The 19,889-nt window shown below is 38.0% G+C and overlaps 1 protein-coding gene across 8 annotated transcripts in view; it reads left to right on the forward strand.

The window, feature by feature from the left end:
• Positions 1-19,889, forward strand: part of DYTN (dystrotelin) — a 54,913-nt gene that overhangs the window by 26,487 nt on the left and 8,537 nt on the right. For 4 of the 8 annotated variants that reach the window (XM_086343830.1, XM_086343814.1, XM_086343840.1 and 1 more), the window contains 4 exons: positions 10,840-10,910; positions 12,808-12,885; positions 15,681-15,840; positions 17,986-19,481. In XM_086343830.1, the coding sequence (XP_086199956.1) occupies positions 10,840-10,910; positions 12,808-12,885; positions 15,681-15,840; positions 17,986-18,603 (927 nt within the window). In that variant the 3' untranslated portion in view covers positions 18,604-19,481. Of the gene's footprint in view, positions 1-10,839; positions 10,911-12,807; positions 12,886-15,680; positions 15,841-17,985; positions 19,482-19,889 lie in introns of those variants that run through there. The other 4 variants (XM_086343860.1, XM_086343849.1, XM_086343824.1 and 1 more) reach the window with 3 other exon arrangements.

Genomic DNA, 19,889 nt, shown 5'->3' on the forward strand with positions numbered 1-19,889 from the left:
AAGGAAAAATCTAGGAGCGTATTTCTTTTTTGAAGCTCATTACAAGCTGTTTTTATTGTCATTTGAGCTTCAAAATTATCAACACAGCTAAGAACTAGGTCAGTAGGTTTTCTTTCTTCTAATCCACCATTAGGAACATATTTCTTAAAATAGCTTATATCCAGTCATAAAGTGCTACATATTTATTGTAAAGTTTGGAAAATTCAGAGACAAGCAAAGAGCAAAATTAAAATTGCAATCAATCTCTAACTATTGTTAATATTTTTGGTTTGTTATTTTCTCTGCAAATATTTCAAATATAGTTTACATCATACTGCAAAATGTATTGATTATGTAGTTCTATAACTGTAAGTTATATTGTGGGTGTTTTCTCATTGCTGTTACAATTCTTCAAGAACATCTTAATGGTTGTATACTTTTTACTTAAATGTAAAAATTCAATATTTATCTAACCCATCCTCTGTTGTTGGATATTTGGGTTATTTCTAACTTTTGCTATAATTTCAAAATTTACTACTGAAATCTTCGTAACTTGATCTTTGTACATGGCTCCCCACTTATTTCATGAGTGTATATTTTGTAAAGTGGGAACTAAATGAGAAGTGGGAACATTTTAAAGACTCTTCATACAAAATTGCTATTTAGAAAGGATATACCAAATTACGCTCCTAGTGAGTTCAAGTAACTCTCTGAATCTTTGTTAATATTGACTATTAACATTTTAAATTTTGTTAAGTTTAGGAGGAGGATATAGTTTATTTGCCATAATTTCTATTTCTCTGATTAAGAGTGAAATGAAACTTCCTTTTCCCCACATAGTTTAGAAGGTAGTTATATTTCCTTTCTGTTGGTGTCTGCTGCTCATTTGTACTGATGCATCAGCTTGATTTATTAATGGATTTTAACTTTTTAAATGTTAAATTTAACTGTGCAGAACCTTTCTTTATAGTTATTTTCTTTAATCTTATTTATAATGTGACTTCTTATATAGACATTTTTAATTCTTATGAAAGTGCTCTCAATCTTAACATTCCTGACTTTTTACACAGCTTTATACTAGGAAAGTTTTTACCATTAAGAAATCAAATGACTTTTTAGGTGTATTTGTTTTAACACTATTTGATTGTTTTTTAACATTTAAAGTTTAAATATACCTGGCTGTTATTTTGATACATGTTAAAAAGTGAGGGTATTCCCTTACTCTTACTTTGCATTTAAATAACCAGTTTTCTCTCACTTCAAATGAATCTTTTCCTTTTTTAAATTCTATGTAGTGGTTTCTTTAGTATATATTATAATTTTCACCATTTTAAAGAATGTGTTTTATTGCCATCTATTTGGCTCAATTGCTTTTAATTTTATTTTTAACACAAGAAAAATAATCATTTTTAATCATTCTAGCTTTATGATACCATTAGCATATTATAGAACAAAGTTTTTCTTTTTCTTCAATTCAAAATGTATTCATTATGATCTTTCACACCATCAATTTAACTCACATGGGATAATTCACAAAGTAACCCAAAGTTGATAGTTTTCATTTTTGTTTGCTTGTTTTTCCTACTGAGATAAAATTGATATAACATTACATTAGTTGCAGATGTACAACATAATAATTCAATGTATGTACAACTGTGAAATGCTCACCATTATTCTAGTCAATGACCTCCACCACACATAGTTACAAAGTTTTTCTTTCAATAAGAATATTTAAGATCAACTCTCTTAGCAACTTTTGAATATACAACTAACTATGTTACTAACTATAGTCACCATGCTGTATCAGAGCTAATTTATTTTTTAACTGGAAGTTTGCATCTTCGGATCACCTTCATCCATTTTGTCTGCCTCTGACACCCTACTTCAGCAATCACTGGTCTATTTTTGTATCTATGTGCTCAGTTTTTCGGTTTGGGGTGTTTTTGCTGGTTTTTTTTTTTTTTTTTTTTTTTTTAAGACTCCACATACCAGTTAGATCATGCAGTATTACTGTTCCTCTGTCTAAACTATTTCAAATAACATAATACCTTCAAGGTCCATCAATGTTATTGCAAGTGGCAAAATTTCCTCCTTCTTATGGTTCATTTATATATTTTATATACACACAGATAGATATAGATACATCACATTTTCCTTATCTGTTCATCCATCAGTGGACATTTAGGTTTTGTCCATGCCTTGGCTATTGTAAACAATGCTGCAGTGAGCATGGGTGTGAGAATATCTTTTCAAGTTACTGTTCTTGTTTCCTTTGGATAAATATTCAGAAATGGACTGTATGGATCATATATTAGTTCTATCTCTGATTTTTTGAGGAATCTCCAAACTGTTTTCCATAATGGCAGCATCAATCTACATTCCCATCAATAGTGAACAATGGTTTCCTTTTCACCAACACTTGTTACTTCTTGTGTTTTTGATAGGAGAAGGTGATGGCACCCCACTCCAGTACTCTTGCCTGGAAAATCCCATGGACGGAGGAGCCTGGTGGGCTGCAGTCCATGGGGTCGCTGAGAGTCGGACACGACTGAAGCGACTTAGCAGCAGCAGTAGCAGCAGTTCTAATAGGGATGAAGTGATATCCCATGTGGTTTTAATTTGCAAGTTCCTGATGAGTGTCTTCTCATGTTCCTGTTGGCCATTTGTATGTCTTCTTTGGAAAACTGTCTATTCGTAGAAATTCTGTTCATTTTAAAAATTAGGTTATTTGTAGTTTTTGTTAGTGTGCTAGGTCGTGTGTGTGTATGTGTGTGTGTGTGTCTATCTATGTGTCTGTGTGTCTGTTGACATTTTTTCTTTGACCTTTGTGTTAGTTCAAACTGCTGTCTTTGTTTTCAGTGGTCCCAAGGCATCTAGAATGAAAAAGTAGGAAGTCAAGAAATACCTGGAGTAACAGACAAATTTGGCCTTGGAGTACAAAACGAAGCAGGGCAAAGGCTAACAGAGTTTTGCAAAGAGAACGCACTGGTCATAGCAAATACCCTCTTTCAACAACACAAGAGAAGACTCTACACATGGACATCACCAGATGGTCAATACTGAAATCATTTTGATTATAATTCTTTGAAGCCAAAGATGGAGAAGCTCTATACAGGCATCAGAAACAAGACTGGGAGCTGACTGTGGCTCAGATCATGAATTCCTTATTGCCAAATTCAGACTTAAATTGAAGAAAGTAGGGAAAACCACTAGACCATTCAGGTATGACCTAAATCAAATCCCTGATGATTATACAGTGGAAGTGACAAATAGATTCAAGGGATTAGATCTGATAGACAGAGTGCCTGAAGAACTATGGATGGGGGTTCATGACATTGTACAGGAGGCAGGGATCAAGACCATCCCCAAGAAAAAGAAATGCAAAAAGGCAAAATGGTTGTCTGAGGAGGCCTTACAAACAGGTATGAAAAGAAGAGAAGCGAAAGGCAAAGGAGAAAAGGAAAGATATACCCATTTGAATGCAGAGTTCCAAAGAGTAGCAAAGAGAGATAAGAAAGCCTTCCTCAGTGATCAATGCAAAGAAATAGGGGAAAACAATAGAATGGGAAAGACTAGAGATCTCTTCAAGAAAATGAGATATACCAAGGGAACATTTCATGCAAAGATGGGCACAATAAAGGACAGAAGTGGTATGGATCTAACAGAAGCAGAAGATATTAAGAAGAGGTGGCAAGAATACACAGAGGAACTATACTAAAAAGATCTTTATGACCCAGATAATCATGATGATCACTCACCTAGAGCCAGACATCCTAGAATGCGAAGTCAAGTGGGCCTTAGGAAGCATCACTATGAACAAAGCTAGTGGAGGTGATGGAATTCCAGTTGAGCTATTTCAAATCCTAAGAGATGATGGTGTGAAAGTGCTGCACTCGATATGGCAGCAAATTTGGAAAACTCAGCAGTGGCCACAGGACTGGAAAAGATCAGTTTTCATTCCAATCCCACAGAAAGGCAATGCCAAAGAATGCTCAAACTACTGCACAATTGCACTCATCTCACACGCTAGCAAAGTAATGCTCTAAGTTCTCCAAGCCAGGCTTCAACAGTAGGTGAACCGTGAACTTCCAGATGTTCAAGCTGGATTTAGAAAAGGCAGAGGAACCAGAGATCAAATTGCCAGCATCCGTTGGATCATGGAAAAAGCAAGAGAGTTCCAGAAAAACATCTACTTCTGCTTTATTGACTATGCCAAAATCTTTGACTGTGTGGATCACAACAAACTATGGAAAATTCTTCAAGAGGTGGGAATATCAGACCACCTGATCTGCCTCTTGAGAAATCTGTATGCAGATCAGGAAGCAACAGTTAGAACTGGACATAGAACAACAGACTGGTTCCAAATTGGGAAAGGAGTATGTCAAGGCTGTATATTGTCACCCTGCTTATTTAACTTACATGCAGAGTACATTAAGAGAAATGCTAGACCAGATGAAGCACAAGCTGGAATGAAGATTGCCGGGAGAAATATCAATAATCTCAGACATGCAGATGACACCACCCTTATGGCAGAAAGTGAAGGCAAACTGAAGAGCCTCTTGATGAAACTAAAAGAGGAGAATGAAAAAGGTGGCTTAAAACTCAACATTCAGAAAACGAAGATCATGGCATCCGGTCCTATCACTTCATGGCAAATAAATGGGGAAACAGTGGAAACAGTGGCTGACTTTATTTTTTTGAGCTCCAAAATCACTGCAGATGGTGACTGCAGCCATGAAATTAAAAGATGCTTACTCCTTGGAAGGAAAATTATGACCAATCTAGACAGCATATTAAAAAGCAGAGACATTACTTTGTCAACAAAGGTCCATCTAGTCAAAGCTATGGTTTTTCCAGTAGTCATGTATGGATGTGAGAGGTGGACTATAAAGAAAGCTGAGTGCCAAAGAATTGATGCTTTTGAACTGTGGTGTTGGAGGAGACTCTTGAGAGTCCCTTGGACTGCAAGGAGATCCAACCAGTCTATCCCAAAGGAAATCAGTCCTGAATCCCCATTGGAAGGACTGATGCTGAAGCTGAAATTCCAGTACTTTGGCCACCTTATGAGAAGAACTGACTCACTGGACAAGACCCTGATGCTGGGAAAAACTGAAGATAGGAGGAGAAGGGAATGACAGAGGATGAAGGATGGCATCACTGACTCAATGGACATGTGTTTGAGTAAACTCTGGGAGTTGGTGATGGACAGGGTGGCCTGGCATGCTGCAGTCCATGACATCACAAAGAGTCGGACAGGACTGAGAGACTGAACTGAAGGCATCTGGAGTGTGATGAGACAGGTTAGACAGAAGCCACTGCGTTAGACAGAAAAAATCAGAATAGTGGACTATGGTCCAGACCTTTCCTTTCTTCTCCAGGCAGAAGCTGAATTGTTCTTGTATTGTTGTTCAATCAGTGTATCTTGATGGGAGGGAGGATCCAGGGCTTCCTTTTCCACCATCTTGATGGCATCACTCTTATTTTTAAAGTGGTGATGTTGTTCAGTCACTCAGTCATGTCTGACTCTTTGCAACCCCACAGACTGCAACATGCCAGGCTTCCCTGTCCTTCACCACCTCTCAGAGCTTGCTCAAACTCATGTCCATTGAGTCAGTACTGTTATTAAACAACTATTCTTCTAGGAAAACTTTAAAATCATTTGTAAGGTGCCAGATTAGTCTGTTAGTATTTCATTTAGGCTTGCATTAAACCTATATGTTGTTGTGGGAATATCTGTCATCTTTGTGGTATTTAGGTCTCTACTTTTTTCAGCTCTCTTTCTAGCTCTCAGTAAAAGGTTATATGTAGCTTACTTCTTATCATTCTGTGTCTCTCCTTGGGGACACCCTGGGTATCACACATTTGTTGCTATTGTGAATAAAGGTTTTTCTAATTTTACCTTTTTTGTAATTAGATCGATTATGGTTATGGATTTCTGAATCATTATCTTGTAAAGAAAAGCCTTTATAAACCCTTAGTAATTTTAAATATTGGTTTAGCTTGAACCCCTTGCTTCTTGGTAGGCAATCAAAAGGTTTGTTTCAGTCTCTTTCTTTCTAGTATCTAAACCTCTCATTTCTCTTTCATGTCTTCAGTCCTGAGAGGCTCCGGATCTTTTACAACAAAATTGAGTAATGCAAGAAATGATGAGGCTTGTATCATTGATTTTAAGTTGGATCAGCTTTAATGGGGCTTTTTTCTAGCATTTCTTCATTAAATACTATGGTGTTAGTTGTCTGTTTGAGATTCTTTCTAGTATGGGGAAAGTCATTTTCTTTTTCTTTTTTAAGAAGTTTTTTGGGGGGATGCAGTCAGAATTGATTTTGAATTTATTTGTTTTATATTCCATGTTTTCTCTTCTTGGAAGCACTGCACCAATAGCGTCCCTGATAGTAAATATTCCTGGGATTGTGGGGACTAAAAGCTAAACTTGTTCATAGTGAATTATTCTCTAACTACACTTTAGATTTTATTTGCTCATTTTTTATTTAGAACTGCATTATTTATGAATCAGAATAGTCTCTCTTTCTCACTCAATATGATTTTTGTTGGTTTTGAGCATTTGAGATTTGGTAGCTACACATGTGGCTGCAGTCCATGGGGTCACTAGGAGTTGGACACGACTGAGCGACTTCACTTTCACTTTTCACTTTCATGCATTGGAGAAGGAAATGGCAACCCACTCCAGTGTTCTTGCCTGGAGAATCCCAGGGACAGGGGAGCCTGGTGGGCTTCCGTCTATGGGGTCGCACAGAGTCGGACACGACTGAAGCGACTTAGCAGCAGCAGCAGCAGCTACACATAAGCAACTACTTATTATTCATCTTAACAATTTATCTAACATAAGGACCATTTATTTCTTTAGACCAAGTTCAAGAGTAAAAGCTTAGGACATGGGAAACTTTATAATATTTAGATAAAATTTTCAGTTCACAGTTTAAGAGTTAAATAGACAAAGTTCAAGAAAACCCTAGGACATTGGAATCTTTATAATATTAGATAAATTTTTCTGTTTCTTCAGGCTTAATAATCTCTTCATACTTCTTCATACTTTCTTCAGTTAACTTTGATAATTTAATTTTCTTGAAAAAATTATCTGCTTCACAATTTTCAATTTTAATTAAGAAAGATATTTTAAACTTATCATTTCATTCACTTTTCAAATCTTCAAATTTCTTTTAATTCAACTCAAATATTCTCAGCTTTTACCCCAAGAGAATAAAGTGGCATTTGTATCAGAAGGATCAAACTAAATATGTTAGGAAGACCTGTAATACCCTCAAAATACAAAACTGCATATCTATCTTTGGCCTATTTAATACACTTAATTGCATAGCTTTTCCTGAAGACGATAGATCAGGTTAATCTGATGTTCACAAGGATCAAGTACATCATAACTTTTCTATCCATTAAGAACTATGAATTAATGGCAACAGTGGTACATGCAATTAATTACAGTATAATTTGTATTGCCCGTTTGCAGCATTTTTAGAAGACTGCATAGTGACATCCTTAAGGAGATACAAACCTATCCTCATTTACATGTAGCTGAGGAACATGAATTTTCTCTTACCTGTTGTCCCCTAAAGAGTGGTCAGTTCCAACCCCAACACATGCTATCTGTGATGTACAACTGTCTTGCTCACTGTCTCAGTAAAGTTTAAATTTGAGAGGATTCTGCCTATTCAATTTTGATATCTTTAAATTACTCCAGTGTCCATAGATAATAAGTCTCCTCCCAAAACTTCAAAATAAAGCTTACATACAGACAAGGCTTTCTTCTGCCCACAATTCCTTAGTTTGACAACTCAGTAGTCTAAGATTCTGTGTATTATAATTTAAAAGTCGGGGAAGGGGGAAAATTAGTTCATCTGTACATAAAGAAAATGTTCAGGAATTTTCAAAGGGAAGAGTTGAGAGAGGAAAGTGAAAGAAACATAAGAGAGAGGAAACTTAAAAAAGCAAAATCCCAGTGAAATACTTTTCATCAAAGGGATTAGAAGTGCTTCTTGTTTTTTAAGCGTACATTCTGCAACTACTTTATCGTGTTTTCAATCAGTTGTTGATGTGCCCTCCCGTGTGTAACTCCACTTCTAGGCGTTCCTTTCATCATCGTAATCAGTACAGTCAGACCCTAAGGAAGGTCTTCAAAATATGATCATCTGTGATGTTTTTCAATCAAAGAGAAATTAGAGTTCCCATAATGCAGTTGTTTTGGGTAGAAGTGCGAGTGGAGAGGGCCTTGTGCCCACAAGGAATGGCTGCGCAGCTGCCTCTGGGTGGTGGTCTTTCAGGTCTGTGTGTGTTCGTCAGCAGCTCAGGCAGCTGAGCCGCTCACACTACCTCAAGGCACACCCAACAAGGCTGGCTGGAGGGCCTGCAGAGAGCTGGAATTATGCATGGGGGGACAAACGAAGAGCTGCTCCACTTTCTGCTCTGAATAAAAGAGGAAGAAAAGTCATTTTCACAAAGCAGTATGTTTCACTTTTTAAATTTTTATCGTTTTTTAATTGGCACATAATTGCTTTACAATGTTTTGTTAGTTTCTGCTGTACAGTGGAGTAAATCAGTTATATGTATGCATAAATCTCCTCCCTTTAAAGCCTCCCTCCCACCCCTGCCAGCCCGTCTCACCCCTCCAGATCATCTCAGAGCACTGAGCCGAGCTCTCTGTGCTATACGGCAGCTTCTCACTAGCTATCTGCTTTACACGTGGTAGTGTATATATCTGAAGAAGGGAATGGCAACCCACGCCAGTATTTTTGTCTGGAGAATTCCATGGACAGAGAAGCCTGGTGGACTACAATCCACGGGGTCGCAAAGAGTCTGACATGACCGAACACTAACACTCAGTTTGCAGTGTATATGTATCAATCCTACTTTCCCAGGTCATCTCGCCCACTCCCCCACTGTGTCCACACATCCATTCTCTACGTCTGCGCCTCTATTCCTGCACTGAAAACATTTAAAATTATACAAACAAGACTTGGATCTGTTTGCCTTATATTTTAAAACAGTTAAAATTACAGATAAGGGTAAAGTCCTTTTCAGCCACAATTCCCAGCTCAAATCTGGTCCCTAGTTTTTTGCTGCTGTTACTGCTAAGTCGCTTCAGTCGTGTCTGACTCTGTGCGACCCCAGAGACGGCAGCCCACCAGGCTCCCCCGTCCTTGGGATTCTCCAGGCAAGAACACTGGAGTGGGTTGCCATTTCCTTCTCCAACGCGTGAAAGTGAAAAGTGAAAGTGAAGTCGCTCAGTCGTGTCCGACTCCTAGCAACCCCATGGACTGCAGCCTGCCAGGCTCCTCCGTCCATGGGATTTTCCAGGCAAGAGTACTGGAGTGCTAGTTTGAGGTTATCAATTTGGGGTATATCTTGCAGACCTTATACTACACATACAACTATTCAAATATTCATATGTGTGTGTGTGTGCCCAAAAGGGACAAATGGCTATTATCTATTAAACTTAAAATCTGAGGGAAGATTTGGGAGAATGACATTGAAACATGTATAATATCATATGTGAAACGAGTCACCAGTCCAGGTTCGATGCACGATACTAGATGCTTGGGGCTGGTGCACTGGGATGACCCAGAGGGATGGTATGGGGAGGGAGGAGGGAGGAGGGTTCAGGATGGGGAACACATGTATACCTGTGGCGGATTCATTTTGATATTTGGCAAAACTAATACAATTTGTAAAGTTTAAAAATAAAATAAAATTTAAAAAATCTGGGGGAAAAATCTTAAAACCTGGAACTTGCACTTATATGCACAAGGAGGTATGAACCACTTTGTTCATTGCAACACTGCTGATTAATTCTGAAAAGCTGGAAACAGCCTAATATCCTTCCATTGCAAGTGACTAAATAAGTCATGATACCTGTTCTCTGGATACATCATGATACATCCATATGTGCTAACTTTTAATGCTTATCAATTGCAGGATGGTATGTATCATATGATAACATTGATATTAATGATATAGATTTCACTGATTCACTGTGACCTATGCTAGGCATGTAGAAATTGTTCGAATATTTGAATGAAGAGGTAGATAGGCACGAGTCACTCAGAAGGGCCACCAAGAGAAGGTACCCAACCAGAGAATGTGACTTCAAGTCTATAGCTCACTTTTTTCCCCTGCCCCACCCTCTTTCTCTTGTAGGCTATTCTATGGAAGAACGTTCCCCAGTGCCCAGTCCCTCTTCAGATTATTTATAGGGAGGAGAGAAGGTCACAGAGTATAGCCACAGCTGCCTATCAAGGTAGAATAATGAAATCTAATCTCCCATCCAGACCTGTTGACTGGTACATGGTGCCCCAGGAACCTGGGCCAATCTGGGTCAGGTCAGGACTGGCTCTTAGGGTGCAGTTCAGGAAGCAGCTAAGTTTGGTAAGAAAATCCTGTATGAGAACTGAGCTGATGATTATTAACTCAAAGAGACTCGGTGAATGCAAAGAGAAATGATGAATCTCAGTGCACATGAAATGGAAAGATAAGAAACTTTCAGTAGAAGGTACAAGTGAAAGATTTCTTGAGCCAAGAGAAATAAAATAATCCAGCTGCTTTTTGCAGATGCCTTTGGGGAAGATGTTCTGGGCAGCAACGAAACTCAGGCAAAAGACTATTGTGACTTATTTTTAAAACCTAAAAATTTTACTCATGTTTGTATATCTTTAAAGAAAAGTGTCTCATGTAAAACTGAGATGATGTGATTGCACTTTGAGCATACAAACACTCGCCACTTTTTGAAAAAGAAAAATTTTTGGAATATCATTATCGTGTTATTATGAATTTTTAGGAATATGGATTTAATTCAAATCAAAGACTTATCTTCTCTATTTCTTGCTTCTCTAGACCATATTCAGCGTTAGGAATGAACTGTGGAGGACCCAGAAATCCATTAATGCTCTCCATAGAGACAGAAGGTAGGAACCATGTATGTGGATAAATACTAACAGCAGAGACACATCAGTAGCATTACACTTTGCTTTTATAGAAAAAAATTTTGCAAAGTTTTTACTGCATTGTTTCTAATCTGGAAATAGTCCTTAAATGGAGAAATCCTGTGATTCCATATGAAGGTAATGGGGAGATTTGAGTGGTTAAACATAACAAAAACCACATGGATAGTTAGATTGTTTTAGGTTTTAATTTATTTTATTCCTTGAAATTTGCTTAAGCATTTTCAGTGAGGTATTCTGTGTGCCTCTTGTGTGTCTTACCTGCTTCTATAGAAATTTGTATACCTTCTCTAGCAGCATCTTTCTCGAAGGTTTATTACGTTGGTTGGAAACTGTTTACCATCTTATTGTGTCTCAAAGGCAGATCATTCTTGGAGTCCCTGTATCCTGTTGTCATTCCTTTAGAAGACAGAATTCCTGACCCTCAATAGGAAGGACCCCCGAGGGAAGATCTTTGTTTGCAGGCACAATAATTGGTATCTTGTAGATGCTCAGTAAACTAATGTATAAATATATGCTAATAAATATGTATTAAAAATGCTGTCAATAAATTTATTGAGCATTTAATATAGCTTCATCATATATATGCCCATATATACATAATGAGATGTGCTTCATAATATAAAAATATGATAGATAAGGAGCATTTAAAAATTCTATAATAATTCATTAAAAGAAGCTTAACAACACTTTTAAAAATAATTTAATGTTAAAAACAATGTTGATCTTTTTTATCTTTTTCGTGATGTCAGTTCAGTTCAGTTCAGTCACTCAATCATGTCCAACATGTCTGACTCTTTGCGACCCCATGGACTGCAGCATGCCGGGCCTCCCTGTCCATCACCAACTCCTGGAGCTTGCTCAAACTCACGTCCATCGAGTCGGTGATGCCATCTCATGCTCTGTCATCCCCTTCTCCTGCCTCCAATTTTTCTCAGCATCAGGGTCTTTTCAGATGAGTCAGTTCTTCACATCACGTGGCCAAAATATTGGAACTTCAGCTTCAGCACCAATCCTTTCAATGAACACTCAGGACTGATTTCCTTTAGGATGGGCTGGTTGGATCTCCTTGTAATCCAATGGACTCTCAAGAGTCTTCTCCAACACCACAACTCAAAAGCATCAATTCTTCAGTGCTCAGCTTTCTTTAGAGTCCAACTCTCACATCCATACATGACTACTGGAAAAACCATAGCTTTGACTAGACAGACCTTTGCTGGCAAAGTAATGTCTCTGCTTTTGAATATGCTATCTAGGTTGGTCATAACTTTCCTTCCAAGGAGCAAGCATCTTTTAATTTCACGGCTGCAGTCACCATCTGCAGTGATTTTGGAGCCCAAGAAAATAAAGTCTCTCACTGTTTCCATTGCTTCCCCATCTATTTGCCATGAAGGGATGAGACCAGATGCCATGATCTTAGTTTTCTGAATTGTTGAGTTTTAAGCCACCTTTTTCACCCTCCTCTTTCACTTTCATCAAAAAGCTCTTTAGTTCTTCTTCACTTTCTGCCATAAGGGTGGTATCATCTCCATATCTGACGTTATTGATATTTCTCCCCTCAATCTTCATCCTAGCTTGTGCTTCATCCAGCCTGGCATTTCTCATGATGTACTCTGTATATAAGTTAAATAAGCAGGGTGACAATATACAGCCTTGACGTACTCCTTTCCCAGTTGTTCCATGTCCAGTTCTACTGTTGCTTGTTGACCTGCATACAGATTTCTCAGGAGGCAGGTCAGGTGGTCTGGTATTCCCATCTTTTGAAGAATTTTCCACAGTTTGTTGTGATCCACACAGTCAAACGTTTTGGCATAGTCAATAAAGCAATAGATGTTTTTCTGGAACTCTCTTGCTTTTTCAGTGATCCAACGGATGTTGGCAATTTGATCTCTGGTTCCTCTGCCTTTTCTAAATCCAGCTTGACCATCTGGAAGATATGGTAAGTAAATTAGAAATAAACTTAAGGAAAATAGTATAGAAATAAAAAGGCATTTTTGAAACACAAAATAAAGAAATAAAAAGGAAACTTTGAAATTTAATTCTTAAAATAACTGAACCAAGAATTCTGTCTTAAAGAATGACAGCAGGATACAGAAACGCAAGGAATGATTTGTCCTTTGAAACACAATAAGAGTATCTCAAGCTATTGTGTTAAACTAAATGATTCCATTTTATATACTTCATACACCTTTGGTCTCCTAGTCAAGTGTCTATCAACACAAAGAATACCAGTGTGAACTTCACTAATGAGTAAAATCTATATGAAGGCTTTATCTTTGTTCCTGTGTACACCATTGTGTTCATCAAAGATTTGAATAAAATAGTAGAGAGCATACTTCACAAATGTGTGTGACGTGATACCAAAAGGCATAAATAATATGTCAAAATAGAGTCTTAAATCTCTAAGATGCTACAGTCTGGAATGGTGGGGCAATTAATAAAGACTAAATTTTAAAAGATTAAATGTAAATCCTGTAATTATAGGCCCAGGTTCACAGTAAATAGTGTGGAAAGGCCTGAGATAATATAGTCAACTGTAAGTTTAATAATAGCCCGCATTGTGTCACTGATTATTTAAAGAGCAATGTAGTCTCAGGCTACATTACAAGAAAGAGTATCATCCAATTACTAGCTAGCTATTTGTTACTCTCTACTAGGTGCTGATCAAGGAAAGTAACTATCACGACTTTGTACATGATTAATTTGCCTTGTGAATATTTGTGTTCTGTTTGAAGGCCTCCTACATGGGAGATTCAAGCTCCTTAACTTCAGAAAGCAAAACTACATATAAAGATCTAATTTATAAAGACTGATTTCAGATCATTTGAAGGGAATTATTTCTCAAATAATCTGAACCATGTTATCAGTGAATATTTGCCCAGAAATATGGGCACTAGGTAAATTATGTTCACCAGAAACTATGATAATTTCTCCATTAAAAAAAAAAAAAAAACAGAGTCAGAAAAGAAATTCAGGCTTTCCCTGCTTTCACCTGGATTGTCAAAGATGAGAATGTGTGTCTATGAGCTGTTGAAACATGGTGGATGGGCCAGAAAGGAGGAAGGGATTGGCAGTGACTGGCAATACAGGAGAAAATGGATGTCATTACTGGTCATAACAAGCACAACACTGTACATATAGAAAATACTGTCTAGAGAAGCTTTTGGAGAATGTTTCTTTGTTGTCTGAAAATCTCTTAGCTGACTCTCTTCTGAAAAGTCCATCATAAAGATGTACTTGAAATTCTAATTACAATCAAAGATGTTAAAGTCAGACTCTTGTTCCACCTGTGTGGCTATCTGGAAGTTTGAGGGCCATCTTTTAGAGATGTCTGCTTTGGATATGAACCCCAGCTAAATTCCAAGACCTCTCCAATATCTGTGGCAATTAAAAATTTCAAAGGCTCTAACACTGAAAATGTTTGTTTTGTTTCCTACCAGGGAGCCAATTTCCACAAATTCCACAAATAGAACAGTACTGATCAAAGAATAAGACTGTACTTTAAAAAGCCAATTTTAGTTGTATATGTACTTTGTAACAGGAACTGTTTTAGGACTGGGTTTGGGGATATGACAAGAAGTGAAATAGGAAAAAAAAGTTGCCAGAATAAAGACACAATAAGTAAGTATTAAGTAATAGAATAAGTAAAATAGGAGTGAAGTAACCAGTAAACCAGGTAGTGTGTCATAAAAGTGACTATCCAGAAGTCTGAAGGTTCGAGACTAAGTCAAAATCTAGAACGTGTCATGTTCTGTAGCAATTAGATGTGGCAAAAATCCATGGAGACAAGGAGATGGGAAGGACGAGGGAAGGAGATGGGAGACGATGGAGGTGAGGTTGGGGGTTCTGGTTTGCAGTTTCAAGTAGAGCAGTGAGGGAGAGCCTCACTGAGGGTATGATGGTGAGTGGAGGCTTAAAGATGATGAGAGGAGCAAAAACCTAGGGGAAGGAGGATTCCAGACGGAGGGGCCCAAAAGAGCCAACTCTGAGGGGAGTTCAAGCAGTTGCCAAGAGCTCTGTGTGACTGAAGGGCAGTCAGTGAGCAGGAGAAATTAGAGATAAGGTCAAGGAGGGAAGGGAAATCCTGGCCATCTTATCAAGTTTTGGCTGCCTCTGTAAGGACTTCGGTTTATTCTAAATAAAGAGGGAGGACTTTATTCTAAACACTGGAGGACTTTGAGCAGAGGAGTAACATGACCTCCCTCATGTTATGAAAGAATTACTCTGACTACTTGATTTATTCTGAAACCAATGAACAACTAGACTTAGGATGAGAAGCCAAGACAGACCCAGAATTCACAAATTGCATGATTGTTCCTTCCCTTGTGGTCTTGGTCAGATGTTAGGTACTTAGCCATGACACGCATGCCGTCATTCTAAATGGAGTATTTATGGACAGAAGGATAATGAATAAAGTCAATATTCACATTTAAGGAGCTGCTGAAGGTATGCTGTCAAAAGTAGTCCATAACAAGCATGATGAGTTTCTGAAAACACCTCTAAAAACACTGAAATTCTTGGGAGAACTGCATATATAGTAGACATGAGAAACAGCTGTACAGGGTGAACAGGTTAAAGCAGGACTAATGAATGTTAGGTGTTATTAGTCAAGTCCAGGCTTCTCCAGCTCCTTCTCCCACAGAGAGGACCTGGGGTACATTTCGCTAGGGCTCTTGCATCTTGCTATACTGGTGTCTTGCCTTTCCAGGCCACTCAGACCTGTCCTCTTTGCAGGCTCCTTAAAAAGTGGTTAAACCGATACAAAGACAAGTTGCAAGCCATATACGCCTGCCAGGAAGAAAAAAGTTGCAGATATGATACAAAGATTCAGGAACTCACAATCAATCAGGACAGTCTGTGGACCAAGCTGCAGCTAATGAGACAGGATCTACAGGTATAGAATGTGGGAGACACTAGCCATTTGGACCGTCTGGAGGTCTGACCTAGAATCCTTGGGCTGAGAGTGGGCTGCAGCATGAGGCTCTTGCCCCTCACTCTGATCAGCCTCCTCCCTTTCCCACTTTTCTCCATACCCTAATCAACTCCCCCTTTCATCAGCCAGATGATATCTTCCACTTTTATGAAGGTGGTACCACTGGGAGAGAACAGCATGGGTACCATTTACAAACAGTAGACTTGGGGCAAAGAGGTACTTTGTAGCATTGATTCTTAAACCTTTAGTCTCAGCACCCCTTTTAGAGTCTTACAATTTTTTGAGAGTCCCAGAGAGCTTTTGTGGGTTATATCTATTGCTGTTTACCCTAATCAAAATTAAGACTGATAAGTGGCTTTAAAATAAGTTTAACTAATTTGAAAATGAAAATATAAACCTATTATATAATGTAATGTTTTAAACAGTAATTATATATTCTTGTGTTTGTGTGTGTGTTAGTTGCTCAATCATGTCCGACTCTTTGCAACCCCATGGACTATAGCCCACCAGGCTCCCCTGTCCATGGAATTCTCCAGGCAAGAATAGTGGAGTGGGTAGCCATGCCCTCCTCCAGGGGATCTTCCCAACCCAGGGATTGAACCCAGGTCTCCTGCATTGCAGGTGGATTCTTTACCATCTTTACCATATGGGAAGCCCATATATTCTTATACGTGTATTTAATTAGAAGACTGGCGTTGTTTTATGTTGTTTACCAAATCTATTTACTGTCTGGCTTCACAAAGATAGTTGAATTTTTTTTGCTTCAGCATTCAGTCTGTTGCAAGATGTTTTGGCTGAAGTATGTGAAGAAATCTGGCCTCACACAGATTTGTAGATGAAAAAGAAAGAAGCATTTTAGTAGCCTTTTCAGAAAATTGGAGATCTTCCTTGATACCAGATCAAAACATAATAAATGATTGTTTCATAAGAGAATGGTTGCAATATTGAATCTGAAACCACATGTCTTTTACACCCTGTTTGATTAAGACACAATATTCTGTTGTGCTTTTTGAATGAATCTTCTATCTAGGCATGATTTTGTACCATCATACATTGGTCAGTTGGAAATTTACCAAGCTATGCTGAACTTCCTAATGCTCACCCATTTCATTATACAAGATTTTAAAAATCATATTCATTAATATTACCATGAATCTTGTCAGAAAAGTCTTTAGGAATTGGAATGGAGGCAAGCTCATGGTAGTGGATGAAAGTTTTCCAAAATTCTAATGTTTGCTTAAAAGCTCAGCTATTAAAATTGTCCTCAGAGAACATTGTTTTCCTTACTGTAATAGTCTCACTTCATTCATTTTTGAAAAAGATGTTTGCCAAATACCAAAGCCTAATTCTTTCGCATAAGAGACAATTTTTATATTTCAGTAAACATCAGAAATGTTTTATGCATACATCACATTTCATCACATACAATATTAAGGAGACATGTTACTGAGAAAAACAAGAATTTTTGCTACACCTTCAAGGATATACTTTTTTCTTTTTTATTGGAGTATAGTTGATATACAATGTTGTGTTCATTTCAAGTATATAGTAAAGTGATTCAGTTATACATAAATATATATATTCCTTTTCATATTCTTTTCAATAAAGGTTATTACAAGATATTGAATATAGTTCCATGTGCTTTAGAAAGGATCTCAGGGACCTCCAGGAGTCTGTGGACTACACTTAGAGACCTGTGCTTTACAGGCTGCACATTCCCTAGATTTTATACCTATGGCTTATTTTGAAACCTAAGTAGATCATTATGAACTTTTTATTGTAATATTTTTATCTATCTATCCAATATATCATGACATTTTCAGATATTCCTTTGATATTTTAGAACTTGAACTTTCAGAACCTAGAGTTTTCCAAAATTCCTTATGATTATTCCCCGTGATCTTTTTAGAATCTAAACTGTTCTCACTTTTGTAGACAGTTTTAGGGTGCGATTGAATTAGTAGCATAAAATAAATTTGCCAATAATGTAGAGACAAAAAAGAAAATATTGCATTAAAATTTCCTATTGAAATATTGAAATTTAAAACATAATGAAAAAGTAAGAAAAATGTTAATTTCTTCATAAATAAAATTTTCTTTACCAAGGCAATGTTGCAGCCCCTCCATCGTTCATCTTTTTCCTGGCAAAATGTGATTGCCAAGGGTGACCATGGAAGGGGTGAAGAAAGATTTCAGAAAAGGGGAGGAGATTCTTCCCAAATCAAGGGTTCCACTGAGGATGCTTCACAACAGGAAACACTTCCTAGGTCCACTGTGATTAATGGAAGCCACCGAGGTCCAGCTCCTGCAAAACATGCTCTGCCAAACTCAGAATTACCAGAGGCCACCTCAAAGCCGAGGCCAGTGCAAAGCCCCAGGGCACAAAGCCGAGCACAGAAGACCTCAAAGGAAACCTCTAGTGCCCTGCCCAGTTCCCAGGAAGGACGGCTGCAGGACATCCCCCAAATTCCTCCTATCGAAATGACCAGTCTTGCTCTGGCACCAGTGGAAAGGAAAGGGGCAATGAACATCCAGGAGGGGAAGGATGAGCTAGAGGAAGAAGAACTGCAAGAACTGTTGTCAAAACTCACAGATGCCTGCACTCCAGAAGCGCCTTCTGGTAAGATTCTCACAATCACTAGAGATTGTGATGGCCAGGGGGTCAGGCTGCCTTTTAAAACTCTTGAGTCCATAATATTAGCCCAACAGCTGCAATTCATCTAGTGAGTAACTGAATTGTTAGTCTTTTGGACATTAATATTCTCTTTGATGGAGTAAGAAGTAGCAACCCACTCCTGTATGCTTGCCTGGAGAATTCCATGGGTAGAGAAGCCTGATGGGCTCCAGTCCATGGGGTTGCAAACAGCTGGATGCGACTGAGCGACTGAGCACACATGCACAACCTCTTTGAATTTGATTTCTAGTATTGCCTAATTGATAGTGTTATTGTGAGCCTTAGAGGTGATAAGCCATATGAGATTGTATTATAGCACCTGGCACATACCAAGAACTCAATAAATGGCTATTATTTTGTTGTGGCAACTGTCGTTATCAATAGTACTAAAACATATATGTAACTGGGCAGCCTGATGTGACCCTTTTAAAATGAGAGTAAAAATGATAGTCTTTCTCTGGAGGATAATTGATGAATGTTTCTACAAGTAACACTATCATCATCACCCTTATAAGCTGTGCTTGTTGCTAAATCCGAGGGTTCTTTTTATTAATACTTCTTTATTATAGCTATTTCTTCTGTTTTGCAGTGACATTGTCTTATTTATAGAAGACTTTGTCATCTTAATATATCTATATCTGTATTTACATCCCTTTCTTTTTAAGATCTTTTATGTTGGAGTGAGTCATCTAGAGACCAGCGATAAAACAAAGGTTAATATTCTCATTTTTTTGCATCAGAGAAGACCTTCCCCACGTATTTCTGAGTTGATGTATTAGCTTACTAGAACTGCCATAACGAAGAATCACAGATCAGGTGGATTAAACAATTAAATGTTTTTCCTCACACTTCTGGATGCTAGAAGCTGGAGATCAAGGTATAAGCGGCATTGTTGTCTTCTAAGGCCTCTCTCCTTGGCTTGTCAATGACTGTCTTCTCCTTGTGTTTTCACAGCATTTTCCTCCATGCATTCTCTGTAATGGACTTCCCAGGTGGCTCAGTGGTAAGGAAACTGCTGCCAATGCAGGAGACATGGGTTTGATCTCTGAGTCAGGAATATCCTTGGAGAAGGCAATGGCAACCTGCTCAGTGTTCTTGCCTGGAAAATTCCATGAATAGAGGAGCCTGGTGAGCTATAGTCCCAGTTCATGGGATCCCAAAAAGACTCAAACCCAGCTTAGTGACAAAACAACAAAATGTCCCTATCCAAATTTCTTCTTTTTTATAAGTCCACTCCTCCTATTGGGTTAGGATCCAGCCACACAACGTTCATTTAATTTAATTAACTCTTTAAAGACTATCTAGAAATATAGTCGCACTTGGAGATAATGGAAGT

Source organism: Bos grunniens, chromosome 2 (assembly GCF_055505025.1).
Source record: "Bos grunniens cultivar Pamir isolate PY7600 chromosome 2, Bosgru_T2T1.0, whole genome shotgun sequence".
In the NCBI taxonomy this organism is placed as follows: domain Eukaryota; kingdom Metazoa; phylum Chordata; class Mammalia; order Artiodactyla; family Bovidae; genus Bos; species Bos grunniens.